Source organism: Pseudophryne corroboree, chromosome 1 (genome assembly GCF_028390025.1).
Source record: "Pseudophryne corroboree isolate aPseCor3 chromosome 1, aPseCor3.hap2, whole genome shotgun sequence".
Lineage (NCBI taxonomy): Eukaryota > Metazoa > Chordata > Amphibia > Anura > Myobatrachidae > Pseudophryne > Pseudophryne corroboree.
In genome coordinates this window covers 140,854,232-140,873,524 of record NC_086444.1, presented here as the reverse complement: position 1 = coordinate 140,873,524, position 19,293 = coordinate 140,854,232, and the positions used below count along the sequence as shown (strand labels likewise).

Below are 19,293 nucleotides of genomic sequence, written 5' to 3'. Positions count from 1 at the left end.
TTACCTGCATGTCCCCATTTACCATCCTCACCAGGAGTACCTCAGATTTGTGGTACAGGATTGTCATTACCAATTCCAGACGTTGCCGTTCGGCCTGTCCACGGCACCAAGGGTATTTACCAAGGTAATGGCCGAAATGATGATACTCCTTCGAAAAAAGGGAGTTTTAATTATCCCGTACTTGGACGATCTCCTGATAAAGGCGAGGTCCAGGGAGCAGTTGTTGGTCGGCGTAGCACTATCTCAGGAGGTGCTACACCAGCACGGTTGGATTCTAAATATTCCAAAGTCACAGCTGGTTCCTACGACTCGTCTACTGTTCCTGGGGATGGTTCTGGACACAGTCCAGAAAAAAGTGTTTCTCCCGGAGGAGAAAGCCAGGGAGCTGTCCTCTCTAGTCAGAGGCCTCCTGAAACCAAAACAGGTGTCGGTGCATCACTGCACGCGAGTCCTGGGAAAGATGGTAGCTTCCTACGAAGCAATTCCATTCGGCAGGTTCCATGCCAGAACTTTTCAGTGGGACCTGTTGGACCAATGGTCCGGATCGCATCTTCAAATGCATCGGTTGATAACCCTGTCTCCAAGGACCAGGGTGTCTCTGCTGTGGTGGCTGCAGAGTGCTCATCTCAAAGAGGGCCGCAGATTCGGCATACAGGACTGGGTCCTGGTGACCACGGATGCCAGCCTTCGAGGCTGGGGGGCAGTCACACAGGGAAGAAACTTCCAAGGACTTTGGTCAAGTCAGAAGACTTCCCTACACATAAATATTCTGGAACTGAGGGCCATTTACAATGCCCTAAGTCAGGCAAAACCCTTGCTTCAAAGCCAGCCGGTACTGATCCAGTCAGACAACATCACGGCAGTCGCCCATGTAAACCGACAGGGCGGCACAAGAAGCAGGACGGCGATGGCAGAAGCCACAAGGATTCTCCTATGGGCGGAAAATCACGTGTTAGCACTGTCAGCAGTGTTCATTCCGGGAGGGGACAACTGGGAAGCAGACTTCCTCAGCAGACACGACCTCCACCCGGGAGAGTGGGGACTTCATCCAGAAGTCGTCCAACTGATTGTAAACCGTTGGGAAAGGCCACAGGTGGACATGATGGCGTCCCGCCTAAACAAAAAGCTAGAAAAATATTGCGCCAGGTCAAGGGACCCTCAGGCGATAGCTGTGGACGCTCTAGTGACACCGTGGGTGTACCGGTCGGTTTATGTGTTCCCCCCTCTTCCTCTCATACCCAAGGTACTGAGGATAATAAGGAAAAGAGGAGTAAGAACCATACTCATTGTTCGGGATTGGCCAAGAAGAGCTTGGTACCCGGAACTTCTAGAATTGATCTCAGAGGACCCATGGCCTCTGCCGCTCAGACAGGACCTGCTGCTGCAGGGGCCCTGTCTGTTCCAAGACTTACCGCGGCTGCGTTTGACGGCATGGCGGTTGAACGCCGGATCCTAAAAGAAAAGGGTATTCCGGAGGAAGTCATTCCTACGCTCATTAAAGCTAGGAAAGATGTAACCGTACAACATTATCACCGCATATGGCGAAAATATGTTGCGTGGTGTGAGGCCAGGAAGGCCCCAACGGAGGAATTTCAGCTGGGTCGATTTCTGCACTTCCTACAGTCAGGGGTGACTATGGGCCTAAAACTGGGTTCCATTAAGGTCCAGATTTCGGCTCTGTCGATTTTCTTCCAAAAAGAACTGGCTTCACTGCCTGAAGTTCAGACATTTGTTAAGGGAGTGCTGCATATTCAGCCTCCTTTTGTGCCTCCAGTGGCACCATGGGACCTCAACGTGGTGTTGGGTTTCCTAAAGTCACATTGGTTTGAGCCACTTAAAACCGTGGATTTAAAATATCTCACGTGGAAAGTGGTCATGCTTTTGGCCTTGGCTTCGGCTAGGCGAGTGTCAGAATTGGCGGCTTTGTCATTTAAAAGCCCCTATTTGATTTTCCATATGGATAGGGCAGAATTGAGGACTCGTCCCCAGTTTCTCCCTAAGGTGGTATCAGCTTTTCACTTGAACCAACCTATCGTTGTGCCTGCGGCTACTAGGGACTTGGAGGACTCCAAGTTACTGGACGTAGTCAGGACCTTGAAAATTTGTTTCCAGGACGGCTGGAGTCAGGAAGACTGACTCGCTATTTATCCTGTATGCACCCAACAAGCTGGGTGCTCCTGCTTCGAAGCAGACTATTGCTCGCTGGATTTGTAGCACAATTCAGCTTGCGCATTCTGCGGCTGGCCTGCCGCAGCCTAAATCGGTAAAAGCCCATTCCACGAGGAAAGTGGGTTCTTCTTGGGCGGCTGCCCGAGGGGTCTCGGCTTTACAACTTTGCCGAGCTGCTACTTGGTCAGGGGCAAACACGTTTGCAAAATTCTACAAATTTGATACCCTGGCTGAGGAGGGCCTTGAGTTCTCTCATTCGGTGCTGCAGAGTCATCCGCACTCTCCCGCCCGTTTTGGTGCTTTGGTATAATCCCCATGGTCCTTACGAAGTCCCCAGCATCCACTAGGATGTCAGAGAAAATAAGATTTTACTCACCGGTAAATCTATTTCTCGTAGTCTGTAGTGGATGCTGGGCGCCCGTCCCAAGTGCGGACTGTCTGCAATACTTGTATATAGTTATTGTTAACTAAAGGGTTATTGTTGAGCCATCTGTGAGAGGCTCTGTTATGTTCATACTGTTAACTGGGTATAATATCACGAGTTATACGGTGTGATTGGTGTGGCTGGTATGAGTCTTACCCGGGATTCAAAATCCTTCCTTATTGTGTCAGCTCTTCCGGGCACAGTATCCTAACTGAGGTCTGGAGGAGGGTCATAGTGGGAGGAGCCAGTGCACACCAGGTAGTCCTAAATCTTTCTTAGTTGTGCCCAGTCTCCTGCGGAGCCGCTATTCCCCATGGTCCTTACGGAGTCCCCAGCATCCACTACGGACTACGAGAAATAGATTTACCGGTGAGTAAAATCTTATTTTTAGTGCAGAGTTTGGGAAACAACCAATTACCGTAGCTTTACATTGCTGTTTCCACAATACTGTGCATTCCAAGCTTTAGAAAGGTATCCAATTCAACCGATGCTCTTCCGGCAAACAGGCTGATTGCGCGAAATATGACCAATGGTCAGTATAAGGCTATCCAATTACTGCCCGTTTTTTTTCCGGTGAAAAAGGTCCTCTTTTCGGGTGATGTTCCCAGACCCATGTGTTATCGCGGATCCAGGGGCTGCTTATCATGAATTATGCTTCGGGTGCCTGAAACATAATCCCTGGTATCTGCTGGGTACTGGGGGCTACTTCGATAGACCCCGGCGAATCAGTTAGCTGCGATAATTTACAGCAGCTAATTGGGTATCGCCCTAAGTATAAGTTCTGCAGTAATAATGCTTAAAATCTGATTTGACCGTATGCATGCCTAAAAATGAATTTTTAATATGCACCATTATGGTGATCTGGTTTCAGATGCTTAGGGTTATGTGGTGTAGTAGACTGAAGACCTTGGGCCAGGCTATTAATGATGCTTACATATAGGTAGGAGGTCATGGAACTTTGAAATATAAAAATATGAATGTAATGTTATAATTAAATACATTACACAATTTGCTGAGCGCAAATTAAAAATGAAAGCCATTTTAATACAGACTGCAGAGACTCTATTCATCAGGACATTTGGTCTGTATAAAGTACTGTAGGTTGATGTGGCTTGGCCTCAGGAAGGGAGTAGAAAGGAAAGTGGGTAGTCTCAAATATTCCTTATATTTTGCTTCATAAACAGCTTTTGAAGAACTTACGATGAGCTGAATTTAACTTTTGCACTGAAGTTGTCAGTGTCTCACTAGTAACTAATATTACAGCTGGACAATTCAGTAATTGATAGCCATGAAGCATGCATTCCGGAATTCAGTACTTTATTTTAATATCAAACTCCTGTCCATTTTTATCTAGGTTGTGAAGCCGCACGTACCCATCATAAGGTTCCCAGATAGAAAGAACAGTCCGAAACCGAACGGTGAGTTGTTAAGAAAGCCCGATTGATTGTTGTGTGACTTCAGTTAACCCTCAGTCAGGTGCCGCTGGCCTGATAGGCGCCGCAAAGCTGTTCTCGCTCCCCTCTCCACCCCATGGGTGCGCAGGAGCCTGTCCCTCCTAGTACCTTCCTATCTGTAGGTGCTTTTCGAAACCCCCATAGTCATTTTTCCTGCCACCTGCATGGAGTGCAGTAGTGACCCTCCTGGCCTCTCGGGCACACTGCGCCAAAACTCCTCCGACTTTTGAAGGTTTGCTTTTCCTTTTTATTTTCATCTATTAATTGTTTATTTTGCTCATTTTATGAATGAAAATTACAAAGGTTGTGGATATTTTGCGGGAATATGTAGGTTTGTCCAGAGTGGCCTCTCAGGCACACTGCGCCCAAACTTATACTCATGTTCGTGTTTTCTCTTTTTTTTTGCTTCAGATTTTCTGCTGAAATGGCCAGTAAAACCTACGATTTCTCTCTTTGTATGTCCTAATGAAGGTCACTGATCACTTTAAGAGCATTAGAATTTAGTTAAATAGGTGCTAATGACTATTTTCTAACAGGCGCCTGGCCTGTCAGGCACACTGCGCCTGAGCCCGGGAGTCCCAGAGGTGCGCCTGACGGTTAATGCAAAATTCCTGTCACAGCAATGGCTAGTATGTGACCTATATGAGACCTACTAGAAATGAAGGGTGAATACAGCACATAGCCAAAAAGTGTACAGACATCACTTCACTCCAACCCCATGGGCATTAATATGTAGTTGGTTTCCCCCTTTGCTGCCATTACAGTTCCCACTCTTCTGAGAACTGTTTCCACTAGATTTTGGAACATGGCTGCAGGGATTTGCATTCAGCCAGCCACAAACACATTAGTGAGATTGTGCAATGATGTTGGTGGGGTCGAGGTCAGGACTCTGTGTAGGCCAATTAAGTTGGACTTGGCTTTGTGTCATGGTGAAGCAGGAAATGGTTTTCCCAAAACTGTTGCCACAAATTTGGAAACGTCCAATTCTGTAGAATGTCACTGTCTGCTGTAGCATTAAGGTTTCCCTTCACTGGAACTAAGGGGCACAGACCAAACCATGGACAAACAGCCTCAGATCATTCTTTCTCCTCCACCAAACATTACAGTTGGCAGCACGCCGTCACAGAGTGTTCTCTTGGCATCTGCCAAACACAGATTCTTCTGCCAGACTGCTAGATTGTGAAGGGTGATTGGGCTTCCAGAGAATGCAGCTAGGCCATGGGGACGCTATGTGTGAATAAAGCTCCTGGTGTACAGTCCATGTGCTGGCGTTGCTTCCAGAGGCAGTTTGGAAGTGTGTAGTGAGTGTTGCAGATTATTTTTATACCCGAGGTCAGTGGTTTCCAAACTTTCTTGAATTGCGCCCTAGAGTATCAGCATTTTCTGCTGCGGGGTACACTGGGCTCCACAAGGATAGACATAGGGGTGTAGAGTAGGATCTTGATCCGAAGCACCAACAGGCTCAAAAGCTTTGACCTTCTTCCCAAGATGCATAGCGCCGCCTCCTATATCACCCCGCCTCCGTGCACAGGAGCTCAGTTTGTAGTTGTTGCTTGCAGTGCAAGCATGTAACAGGAAGAGCTGCTCACAGCAGCTCTAGAAAAAGCTTTCTCTTACGTCCTAGAGGATGCTGGGGACTCCGTAAGGACCATGGGGTATAGACGGGCTCCGCAGGAGACATGGGCACTACAAAGAACTTTAGAATGGGTGTGCACTGGCTCCTCCCTCTATGCCCCTCCTCCAGACCTCGGTTAGATCTTGTGCCCAGAGGAGACTGGGTGCATTACAGGGAGCTCTCCTGAGTTTTTCTGTAAAAAGACTTTTGTTAGTTTTTTTATTTTCAGGGAGCACTGCTGGCAACAGGCTCCCTGCATCGTGGGACTGAGGAGAGAGAAGCAGACCTACTTAAATGATAGGCTCTGCTTCTTAGGCTACTGGACACCATTAGCTCCAGAGGGAGTCGGAACGCAGGACTCCCCTCGCCATTCGTCCCGGAGCCGCGCCGCCGTCCTCCTCACAGAGCCGGAAGATAGAAGCCGGGTGAGTATAAGAAGAAAGAAGACTTCAAAGGCGGCAGAAGACTTCAGATCTTCTCTGAGGTAACGCGCAGCGATAACGCTGCGCGCCATTGCTTCCACACACAACACACATGGCAGGCACTGATGGGTGCCCTGGGCAGCAATTTTAAACCTCTCTAGGATTGGCTTAAATGAATATATAGGCTCCGTGGGCTGTATATAGTAAATCCCCCGCCAGTATTTAAAGAAATTGAGCGGGACCGAAGCCCGCCGCTGAGGGGGCGGAGCTTGATCCCTCAGCACTAACCAGCGCCATTTTCTCCACAGACACTGCAGAGAAGCTGGCTCCCCGGACTCTCCCCTGCTGAACACGGTGACACAGGGCTGAAAAGAGGGGGGGAGGGGGCACTTGCAAGGCGCAGTGGGTGTATTATATGCACGTAAATATATAAAAGCGCTATTTAGCTGGGAATTGGTTTTTCTCTTACGTCCTAGAGGATGCTGGGGACTCCGTAAGGACCATGGGGATAGATGGGCTCCGCAGGAGACATGGGCACTTTAAGATAGACTTTAGGTATGGGTGTGCACTGGCTCCTCCCTCTATGCCCCTCCTCCAGACCTCAGTTTACTGCTGTGCCTAGAGGAGACTGGGTGCATTACAGGGAGCTCTCCTGAGTTTCATGTCAGAAAGTATATTTGTTAGGTTTTTTATTTTCAGGGAGCCTGCTGGCAACAGACTCCCTGCATCAAGGGACTGAGGAGAGAGAAGCAGACCTACTTCTGTGAGTTTCAAGGCTCTGCTTCTTAGGCTACTGGACACCATTAGCTCCAGAGGGATCGGTACGCAGGTCTCACCCTCGCCGTCCGTCCCAGAGCCGCGCCGCCGTCCTCCTCACAGAGCCGGAAGGTAGAAGCCGGGTGAGATTAAGAAGAAAAGAAGACTTCAGAGGCGGCAGAAGACTTCATGATCTTCACTGAGGTAACGCACAGCGGTGAAGCTGTGCGCCATTGCTCCCATACACGTCACACACGGCAGTCACTGTAAGGGTGCAGGGCGCAGGGGGGGCGCCCTGGGCAGCATATAAACCTCTCTCTGGCTAAAATATATATATATACAGCTGGGCACTGTATATATAAAGAGCCCCCGCCAGTTTTTAGTAGATTTGAGCGGGACAGAAGCCAGCCGCCGAGGGGGCGGGGCTTCTCCCTCAGCACTCACCAGCGCCATTTTCTCCACAGCACAGCGCTGAGAGGAAGCTCCCCGGACTCTCCCCTGCTTATTCCACGGTGAAAGAGGGTTTTGAAGAAGGGGGGGCACATAATTTGGCGCATATATATATATGTAAAAACAGCGCTACTGGGTAAACATATATTTATATAGCGTTTTTTCCTGGTTCATATAGCGCTGGGTGTGTGCTAGCATACTCTCTCTCTGTCTCTCCAAAGGGCCTTGTGGGGGAACTGTCTTCAGATAAGAGGATTCCCTGAGTGTGTGGTGTGTCGGTATGCGTGTGTCGACATGTCTGAGGTAGAAGGCTTTCAGGGGGAGGATCAGGAGAAAATGAATGTGGTGTCTCCGTCCACAACGCCGACACCTGACTGGATGGATATGTGGAATGTTTTAAGTGCTAATGTAAATTTATTGCACAAAAGATTAGACAAAGCTGAAGCTAGGGAACAGCCAGGGAGTCAACCCATGTCTGTCCCTATGTCGCAGGGACCTTCAGGGTCTCAAAAGCCCCCACTATCCCAAATAGTAGACACAGTTACCGACACGGATTCTGACTCCAGTGTCGACTACGATGATGCCAAGTTACAGCCAAAATTGGCTAAATGTATTCGATATATGATTATTGCAATAAAAGATGTTTTGCATATCACAGAGGAACCCCCTGTCCCTGACACGAGGGTACACATGTATAGGGAAAGAAACCTGAGGTAACCTTTCCCCCCTCACATGAGTTGAACGAATTATGTGAAAAGCTTGGGAATCTCCAGACTAAAAACTGCAGATTCCCAAAAGGATTCTTATTGCGTATCCTTTCCCGCCAACGGACAGGATATGGTGGGAATCCTCCTCTAGGGTGGACAAAGCATTGACACGCTTATCCAAAAAGGTAGCGCTGCCATCCCAAGATACGGCTACCCTCAGGGATCCTGCTGATCGCGAGCAGGAGGTTACCCTAAAGTCCATTTACACACATTCTGGTACCTTACTCAGACCGGCGATTGCGTCGGCCTGGGTTTGTAGCGCTGTAGCAGCATGAACAGGTACCTTATCAGCGGAACATGAGACCCTAGATAAGGATACCATTTTATTGACCCTAGGGCATATAAAATATGCTGTCATATATATGAGGGATGCTCAAAGGGACATTAGTCTACTGGGTTCTAGAATCAACGCTATGTCGATTTCTGCTAGACGAGTCCTATGGACCCGGCAATGGACAGGTGATGCCGACTCAAAGAGGCATATGGAGGTTTCTCTAACGTCCTAAGTGGATGCTGGGGACTCCGTAAGGACCATGGGGATTAGCGGCTCCGCAGGAGACTGGGCACAACTATAAAGAAAGCTTTTAGACTACTGGTGTGCACTGGCTCCTCCCACTAAGACCCTCCTCCAGACCTCAGTTAGATTCTTATGCCCGGCCGAGCTGGATGCACACTAGGGGCTCTCCTGAGCACCTAGAAAGAAAGTATATTTAGGTTTTTTATTTTCAGTGAGATCTGCTGGCAACAGACTCACTGCAGCGAGGGACTAAGGGGAGAAGAAGCGAACCTACCTAACAGGTGGTAGTTTGGGCTTCTTAGGCTACTGGACACCATTAGCTCCAGAGGGATCGACCGCAGGACCCGACCTTGGTGTTCGTTCCCGGAGCCGCGCCGCCGTCCCCCTTACAGAGCCAGAAGCACGAAGAAGGTCCGGAAAATTGGCGGCAGAAGACTTCAGTCTTCACCAAGGTAGCGCACAGCACTGCAGCTGTGCGCCATTGCTCCTCATGTACACCTCATACTTCGGTCACTGATGGGTGCAGGGCGCTGGGGGGGGGCGCCCTGAGGGCAATAAATAACACCTTGGCTGGCAAAATATACATCATATATAGTCCCAGAGGCTATATAGATGTAAAATCACCCCTGCCAGTATCACAGAAAAAGCGGGAGAAAGTCCGCAGAAAAGGGGGCGGGGCTTCTCCCTCAGCACACTGGCGCCATTTTTCCCTCACAGTTCCGCTGGAAGGAAGCTCCCTGGCTCTCCCCTGCAGTCTGAGAAAACTACAGAAGGGTAAAAAAGAGAGGGGGGGGCACTAAATTTAGGCGCAGTATAGATATATATATATATATGTAATATATATAAAAAAGCAGCTATAGGGAAATCACTCATTGATAGTGGGATCCCAGTGGTATATAGCGCTCTGGTGTGTGCTGGCATACTCTCTCTCTGTCTCCCCAAAGGGCTTTGTGGGGTCCTGTCCTCTGTCAGAGCATTCCCTGTCTGCTTGCGGTGTGTCGGTACGGCTGTGTCGACATGTTTGATGAGGAGGCTTTATGTGGAGGCGGAGCAGATGCCTGTAAATGTGATGTCACCCCCTGCGGGGTCGACACCTGAGTGGATGGTGCTGTGGAAGGAATTACGTGATAGTGTCGACTCCTTACATAAAAGGTTTGACGACATACCTAATGTGGGACAGCCGGCTTCTCAGCCTGTGCCTGCCCAGGCGTCTCAAAAACCATCAGGGGCTCTAAAACGCCCGCTACCTCAGATGGTTGACACAGATGTCGACACGGATACTGACTCCAGTGTCGACGACGAAGAGACTAGTGTAACTTCCAGTAGGGCCACACGTTACATGATTGAGGCAATGAAAAATGTGTTGCACATTTCTGATGTTAACCCCGGTACCACAAAAAAGGGTATAATGTTTGGAGAGAAAAAACTACCAGTAGCTTTTCCTCCATCTGAAGAGTTAAACGAAGTGTGTGAAGAAGCGTGGGCTTCCCCTGATAAAAAGATGGTAATTTCTAAGAGGTTACTAATGGCGTACCCTTTCCCGCCAGAGGATAGGTCACGCTGGGAAACATCCCCTAGGGTGGATAAAGCGCTCACACGCTTGTCGAAAAAGGTGGCACTACCGTCTCCGGATACGGCCGCCCTGAAGGAATCTGCTGATAGAAAGCAGGAGGCTATCCTGAAATCTATATATACACACACAGGTGTGATACTGAGACCGGCTATAGCTTCAGCCTGGATGTGCAGCGCTGCTGCTGCGTGGTCAGATTCCCTGTCAGAAAATATAGATACCCTAGACAGGGACACTATTTTGCTGAACGTAGAGCATATAAAAGACGCACTTTTATACATGAGGGATGCACAGAGGGATATTTGCCAGCTGGCATCCAAAATTAGTGCTATGTCCATTTCTGCCAGGAGAGGGTTATGGACTCGGCAGTGGACAGGTGATGCAGATTCCAAACGACACATGGAAGTTCTGCCTTATAAAGGTGAGGAATTGTTCGGGGATGGTCTCTCGGACCTCGTTTCCACAGCAACAGCTGGGAAGTCTACATTTTTGCCCCATGTTCCCTCACAACCAAAGAAAGCACCGTATTATCAGGTACAGTCCTTTCGGCCCAATAGGGGCAAGCGGGTTAAAGGCGTGTCCTTTCTGCCCAGAGGCAGAGGTAGAGGGAAAAAGCTGCAGCATGCAGCCAGTTCCCAGGAGCAAAAGTCCTCCCCCGCTTCCTCTAAGTCCACAGCATGACGCTGGGGCTCCACAGGCAGAGCCAGGTACGGTGGGGGCCCGTCTCAAGCATTTCAGCAATCAGTGGGCTCGCTCACGGGTGGATCCTTCAAATAGTATCTCAGGGGTACAAACTGGAATTCGAGACGTCCCCCCCCCCCGCCGTTTCCTCAAATCTGCCTTGCCAACCACTCCCTCAGGCAGGGAGGCAGTGTTACAGGCAATTCAAAAGCTGTATTCACAACAAGTGATAGTAAAGGTGCCCCTACATCAACAAGGAAGGGGTTACTATTCCACAATGTTTGTGGTACCGAAACCGGACGGTTCGGTGAGACCCATTTTAAATTTGAAATCCTTGAACACATATATCAAAAAATGCAAGTTCAAGATGGAATCGCTCAGGGCGGTTATTGCAAGCCTGGACGAGGGAGATTACATGGTATCGCTGGACATCAAGGATGCTTACCTACATGTCCCCATTTACCATCCTCACCAGGAGTACCTCAGGTTTGTGGTACAAGATTGTCATTACCAATTCCAGACGTTGCCGTTCGGTCTCTCCACGGCTCCGAGGGTCTTTACCAAGGTTATGGCGGAAATGATGATACTCCTTCGAAAGAAGGGAGTTTTAATTATCCCGTACTTGGACGATCTCCTGATAAAGGCGAGGTCCAGAGAGCAGTTGTTGGTAGGGGTAGCACTATCTCGGGAAGTGCTACAACAGCACCGCTGGATTCTAAACATTCCAAAGTCACAGCTGGTCCTAGGGATGGTTCTGGACACAGAACAGAGAAAAGTGTTTCTCCCGGAGGAGAAGGCCAAGGAGCTGTCATCTCTAGTCAGAGGCCTCCTAAAACCAAAACAGGTGTCGGTGCATCACTGCACGCGGATCCTGGGAAAAATGGTAGCTTCCTACGAAGCGATTCCATTCGGCAGGTTTCATGCAAGAACCTTTCAGTGGGACCTGTTGGACAAGTGGTCCGGATCGCATCTTCAGATGCATCGTCTGATAACCCTGTCTCCAAGGACAAGGGTGTCTCTGCTGTGGTGGCCGCAGAGTGCTCATCTTCAAGAGGGCCGCAGATTCGGCATACAGGACTGGGTCCTGGTGACCACGGATGCCAGCCTTCGAGGCTGGGGAGCAGTCACACAGGGAAGAAACTTCCAAGGACTATGGTCAAGTCAGGAGACTTCCCTGCACATAAATATTCTGGAACTAAGGGCCATTTACAATGCCCTAAGTCAGGCAAAACCCCTGCTTCAAAACCAGCCGTTACTGATCCAGTCAGACAACATCACGGCAGTCGCCCATGTAAATCGACAGGGCGGCACGAGAAGCAGGACGGCGATGGCAGAAGCCACAAGGATTCTCCGATGGGCGGAAAATCACGTGTTAGCACTGTCAGCAGTGTTCATTCCGGGAGTGGACAACTGGGAAGCAGACTTCCTCAGCAGGCACGACCTCCACCCGGGAGAGTGGGGACTTCATCCAGAAGTCTTTCAAATGATTGTAAACCAGTGGGAAAAACCACAGGTGGACATGATGGCGTCCCGCCTAAACAAAAAGCTAGAAAAATATTGCGCCAGGTCAAGAGACCCGCAGGCGATAGCTGTGGACGCTCTGGTAACACCGTGGGTGTACCGATCGGTTTATGTGTTCCCTCCTCTTCCTCTCATACCAAAGGTACTGAGGATAATAAGGAGAAGAGGAGTAAGAACTAATACTCATTGTTCCGGATTGGCCAAGAAGAGCGTGGTATCCGGAACTTCAAGAAATGATGTCAGAGGACCCATGGCCTCTACCGCTCAGACAGGACCTGCTGCAGCAGGGGCCCTGTCTGTTCCAAGACTTACCGCGGCTGCGTTTGACGGCATGGCGGTTGAACACCGGATCCTGAAGGAAAAGGGCATTCCGGAGGAAGTCATTCCTACGCTGATAAAAGCTAGGAAAGAAGTAACCGCAAACCATTATCACCGCATATGGCGAAAATATGTTGCGTGGTGTGAGGCCAGGAAGGCCCCAACGGAAGAATTTCAGCTGGGCCGGTTCCTGCACTTCCTGCAGTCAGGGGTGACTATGGGCCTTAAATTGGGTTCCATTAAGGTCCAGATTTCGGCTCTATCGATTTTCTTCCAGAAAGAATTGGCTTCACTACCTGAAGTTCAGACTTTTGTTAAGGCAGTGCTGCATATTCAGACCCCTTTTGTGCCTCCAGTGGCACCTTGGGATCTCAACGTGGTGTTGGATTTCCTAAAGTCACATTGGTTTGAGCCACTGAAAACCGTGGATTTAAAATATCTCACGTGGAAAGTGGTCATGTTGTTGGCCTTGGCTTCGGCCAGGCGTGTTTCAGAATTGGCGGCTTTGTCATGTAAAAGCCCTTATCTGATTTTCCATATGGATAGGGCAGAATTGAGGACTCGTCCCCAGTTTCTCCCCAAAGTGGTATCAGCTTTTCATCTGAACCAACCTATCGTGGTGCCTGCGGCTACGAATGACTTGGAGGCTTCCAAGTTGTTGGATGTAGTCAGGGCCCTAAAAATTTATGTTTCCAGGACAGCTGGAGTCAGGAAGACTGACTCGCTTTTTATCCTGTATGCGCCCAACAAGTTGGGTGCACCTGCTTCTAAGCAGACTATTGCTCGCTGGATCTGTAGTACAATTCAGCTTGCACATTCTGCGGCTGGACTGCCGCATCCTAAATCAGTGAAAGCCCATTCCACGAGGAAAGTGGGATCTTCTTGGGCGGCTGCCCGAGGGGTCTCGGCTCTTCAACTTTGCCGAGCTGCTACTTGGTCAGGGGCAAACACGTTTGCTAAATTCTACAAATTTGATACCCTGGCTGAGGAGGACCTTGAGTTCTCTCATTCGGTGCTGCAGAGTCATCCGCACTCTCCCGCCCGTTTGGGAGCTTTGGTATAATCCCCATGGTCCTTACGGAGTCCCCAGCATCCACTTAGGACGTTAGAGAAAATAAGAATTTACTCACCGGTAATTCTATTTCTCATAGTCCGTAGTGGATGCTGGGCGCCCATCCCAAGTGCGGATTGTCTGCAATACTTGTATATAGTTATTGCTTAACTAAAGGGTTATTGTTGAACTATCTGTTGAGAGGCTCAGTTGTTATCATGCTGTTAACTGGGTATTGTATCACGAGTTATACGGTGTGATTGGTGTGGCTGGTATGAGTCTTACCCGGGATTCAAAATCCTTCCTAATTGTGTCAGCTCTTCCGGGCACAGTATCCTAACTGAGGTCTGGAGGAGGGTCTTAGTGGGAGGAGCCAGTGCACACCAGTAGTCTAAAAGCTTTCTTTATAGTTGTGCCCAGTCTCCTGCGGAGCCGCTAATCCCCATGGTCCTTACGGAGTCCCCAGCATCCACTACGGACTATGAGAAATAGAATTACCGGTGAGTAAATTCTTATTTTTACCTTACAAGGGCGAGGAATTGTTTGGGGAAGGTCTCTCGGACCTGGTCTCCAGAGCTACAGCTGGAAAATCAAATTTTTTGCCTTATGTTCCCTCACAGCCTAAGAAAGCGCCACATTATCAAATGCAGTCCTTTCGATCACAAAGAAACAAAGTACGAGATGCGTCCTTTATTGCCAGTGGTAAGGGCAGAGGAAAAAAGCTGCACAACACAGCTAGTTCCCAGGAACAGAAGTCCTCCCCGGCTTCTACAAAATCCACCGCATGACGCTGGGGCTCCGCTACAGGAGTCCGCCCCAGTGGGGGCACGTCTTCGACTTTTCAGCCACATCTGGGTTCACTTACAGGTGGATCCCTGGGCAATAGAAATTGTTTCCCAGGGTTACAAGCTGGAATTCGAAGAAGTGCCTCCTCGCCGGTTTTTCAAATCGGCCCTACCAGCTTCTCCCCCGGAAAGGGAGATAGTCTTAAATGCAATTCACAAATTGTATCTTCAACAGGTGGTGGTCAAGGTTCCCCTGCTTCAACAAGGGAGGGGATATTACTCAACCCTGTTTGTAGTCCCGAAACCGGACGGTTCGGTCAGACCCATTTTAAATTTAAAATCCCTGAACCTATACTTGAACCTTTTCAAGTTCAAGATGGAATTGCTAAGAGCGGTCATCGCCAGCCTGGAAGGGGGGGATTTTATGGTATCTCTGGACATAAAGGATGCATACCTTCATGTCCCCATTTATCCTCCTCATCAGGCGTACCTGAGATTTGCGGTACAGGATTGTCATTACCAATTTTAGACGTTGCCGTTTGGGCTTTCCACGGCCCCGAGGATTTTCACCAAGGTGATGGCGGAAATGATTGTGCTCCTGCGCAAGCAAGGTGTCACAATTATCCCGTACTTGGACGATCTCCTCATAAAAGCGAGATCAAGAGAGCAATTGCTGAACAGCGTCTCACTTTCACTGAAGGTGTTACAGCAACACGGCTGGATTCTCAATATCCCGAAGTCGCAGTTGGTTGCTACGACTCGTCTGACCTTCTTGGGCATGATTCTGGATACAGACCAGAAAAGAGTTTATCTTCCGATAGAAAAAGCTCAGGAACTCATGACTCTGGTCAGGAACCTATTGAAGCCAAAACAGGTGTCAGTGCATCACTGCACTCGAGTCCTGGGAAAGATGGTGGCATAATACGAAGCCATTCCCTTCAGCAGGTTCCATGCGAGGACTTGCCAATGGGACCTACTGGACAAGTGGTCCGGGTCACATCTACAAATTCATCAGTTGATCACCCTTTCCCCCAGAGCCAGGGTATCTCTCCTGTGGTGTCTGCAGAGTGCTCACCTTCTAGAAGGCCGCAGGTTCGGCATTCAGTACTGGATCCTGGTGACCACGGACGCGAGCCTCCGAGGTTGGGGAGCAGTCACACAGGGAAGAAACTTCCAAGGTCTTTGGTCAAGTCAGGAGACTTGTCTTCACATCAACCTCCTGGAACTGAGGGCCATATACAACGCCCTACGTCAAGCGGAGTCCTTACTTCGCGACCAACCAGTTCTGATCCAGTCAGACAACATCACCTCAGTGGCTCATGTAAACCGCCAAGGCGGCACAAGGAGCAGAGTGGCAATGGCGGAAGCCGCCAGGGTTCTTCGCTGGGCGGAAAATCATGTAAGCGCACTGTCAGCAGTGTTCATTCCGGGAGTGGACAACTGGGAAGCAGACTTCCTCAGCAGACACGACCTGCATCCAGGAGAGTGGGACTTCATCAGGAAGTCTTCGCACAGATTGCAAGTCAGTGGGGACTGCCCCAGATAGACATGATGGCATCCTGCCTCAACAAAAAGCTACAGAGGTATTGCGCCAGATCAAAAGACCATCAGGCGGTAGCTGTAGACGCCCTAGTGACACCGTGGGTGTTCCAGTCGGTCTATGTGTTTCCTCCTCTTCCTCTCATACCGAGGGTGTTGAGAATAATAAGAAAAAGAGGAGTGAGAACAACTCTCATTGTTCCAGATTGGCCACGAAGGACCTGGTATCCGGATCTGCTGGAAATGCTCACAGAAGATCTGTGGCCTCTTCCTCTGCGACAGGACCTGTTGCAACAGGGGCCCTGTCTGTTCCAAGACTTACCGCGGCTGCGTTTGACAGCATGGCGGTTGAACGGCGGATCCTAGCGGAAAAAGGCATTCAGGATGAGGTCATTCCTACTCTGATAAAGGCTAGGAAGGACGTGACAGCTAAACATTATCACCGTATATGGTGAAAATATGTTTCTTGGTGTGAGGCCAGGAATGCTCCTACGGAAGAATTCCATCTGGGCCGTTTCCTTCACTTCCTACAGACTGGAGTGAATTTGGGCCTAAAATTAGGCTCCATTAAGGTTCAGATTTCGGCATTATCCATTTTCTTTCAAAAATAATTGGCTTCTCTCCCAGAAGTACAGACTTTTGTGAAGGGAGTGTTGCATATTCAGCCTCCTTTTGTACCTCTGGTGGCGCCTTGGGACCTTAATGTGGTGTTAAGTTTCCTTAAGTCGCACTGGTTTGAACCGCTTCAAACGGTGGAGTTAAAATGTCTCACTTGGAAAGTGGTCATGTTATTAGCCTTGGCTTCGGCTAGGCGAGTGTCGGAATTGGCGGCTTTGTCTCATAAAAGCCCCTATCTGGTTTTCCATATGGATAGAGCGGAATTGCGGACCCGTCCTCAATTCTTGCCTAAGGTGGTGTCCATTTTTTCATGTGAACCAACCTATTGTGGTGCCTGTGGCTACGCGAGACTTGGAGGATTCCGAGTCCCTTGATGTAGTCAGGGCTTTGAAAATTTACGTGGCCAGAACGGCTAGAGTCAGAAAAACAGAAGCACTGTTTGTCCTATATGCGGCCAACAAGGTTGGCGCCCCTGCTTCAAAGCAGACTATTGCTCGCTGGATCTGTGACACGATTCAGCAGGCGCATTCTACGGCTGGATTGCCGTTACCAAAATCTGTTAAGGCCCATTCAACTAGGAAGGTGGGCTCGTCTTGGGCGGCTGCCCGAGGGGTCTCGGCACTGCAACTATGCCGAGCTGCTACTTGGTCAGGTTCAAACACCTTTGCAAAGTTCTATAAGTTTGATACCCTGGCTGAGGAGGACCTCCTGTTTGCTCAATCGGTGCTGCAGAGTCATCCGCACACTCCCGCCCATTTTTGGAGCTTTGGTATAATCCCCATGGTCCTTACGGAGTCCCCAGCATCCTCTAGGACGTAAGAGAAAATAAGATTTTAAACCTACCGGTAAATCTTTTTCTCGTAGTCCGTAGAGGATGCTGGGCGCCCGTCCCAAGTGCGGACTACTTCTGCAAGACTTGTATATAGTTTTGCTTACATAAGGGTTATGTTATAGTTTTCATCGGTCTTGGACTGATGCTATGTTGGTTTCATACTGTTAACTGGTTAGTATATCACAAGTTATACGGTTTGATTGGTGTGGCTGGTATGAATCTTGCCCTTGGATTAACAAAAATTCTTTCCTCGTACTGTCCGTCTCCTCTGGGCACAGTTTATCTAACTGAGGTCTGGAGGAGGGGCATAGAGGGAGGAGCCAGTGCACACCCATACCTAAAGTCTTTCTTAAAGTGCCCATGTCTCCTGCGGAGCCCGTCTATCCCCATGGTCCTTACGGAGTTCCCAGCATCCTCTACGGACTACGAGAAAAAGATTTACAGGTAGGTTTAAAATCTTATTTTTTCCAGTGTCAGTTGGCGCTGGGTGTGTGCTGGCATACTCTCTCTCTCTCTGTCTCTCCAAAGGGCCTTATTGGGGAACTGTCTCCATATAAATATCCCCGTGTGTGTGGGGGTGTCGGTACGAGTGTGTCGGCATGTCTGAAGTGGAAGGCTCTTCTAAGGAGGAGATCGAGCAGATGATTGTGGTGTCTCCGTCGGCAACGCCGACACCTGATTGGTTGGACATGTGGAATGTTTTAAATGCAAATGTGACATTATTACATAAGAGGTTGGACAAAGCAGAGTCCAGGGAAAAAGCAGGGAGTCAATCCATGGCTTTGACTGTGTCACAGGGCCCTTCAGGGTCTCAAAAACGTCCCCTTTCCCAAATGGCAGACACGGATACCGACACGGATTCTGACTCCAGTGTCGACTACGATGATGCAAGGTTACACCCAAGGGTGGCAAAAAGTATTCATTATATGATTATTGCAATAAAAGATGTTTTGCATATCACAGATGACCCCTCTGTGCCTGACACGAGGGTACACATGTTTAAGGAAAAGAAACCTGAGGTGACATTTCCCCCATCTCATGAGCTGAACGCATTATTTGAAAAAGCTTGGGAAACTCCAGACAAAAAACTGCAGATTCCCAAAAGAATTCTTATGGCGTATCCTTTCCCGGCACAGGACAGGGTACGGTGGGAATCCTCGCCCAGGGTAGACAAAGCTTTGACGCGCTTATCCAAGAAGGTGGCGCTACCGTCCCCAGACACGGCAGCCCTCAAGGATCCTGCTGATCGCAGACAGGAAACGACTTTTTAAAATCAATTTATACACATACGGGTGCTTTGCTCAGACCGGCAATAGCATCGGCTTGGGCTTGTAGCGCGGTAGCAGCTTGGACAGATACCTTGTCAGCTGATATGGATACCCTAGATAGGGATACCATTTTGTTGATCTTGGGTCACATCAAAGACGCAGTCTTATATATGAGGGACACTCAGAGAGACGTCGGCCTACTAGGTTCAAGGGCCAACGCCATGGCGATTTCTGCTAGGCGAGCACTGTGGACCTGCCAGTGGACAGGTGATGCCGACTCAAAAAGTCATATGAAAGTTTTACCTTACAAAGGTGAGGTTTTATTTGGGGAAGGTCTCGCGGACCTGGTTTCCACAGCTACCGCGGGTAAATCGACTTTTTTGCCTTATGTTCCCCCACAGCAAAAGAAAACGCCACAGTATCAGATGCAGTCCTTTCGGTCGCATAAGTCCAGAAGAGGTCGAGGCTCTTCCTTCCTCGCCAGAGGTAAGGGTAAAGGGAAAAGAATGCCTGCTACGGCCAGTTCCCAGGAACAG

The 19,293-nt window shown here is 49.3% G+C and overlaps 1 protein-coding gene across 2 annotated transcripts in view; it reads left to right on the top strand.

The window, feature by feature from the left end:
* KGD4 (alpha-ketoglutarate dehydrogenase subunit 4) overlaps positions 1-19,293 on the top strand; it is a 79,059-nt gene that overhangs the window by 22,049 nt on the left and 37,717 nt on the right. For both annotated transcript variants that reach the window (XM_063963335.1, XM_063963340.1), the window contains exon 2: positions 3,948-4,011. In XM_063963335.1, coding sequence (XP_063819405.1) covers positions 3,948-4,011 — 64 coding nt within the window. The remainder of the gene's footprint in view (positions 1-3,947; positions 4,012-19,293) is intronic.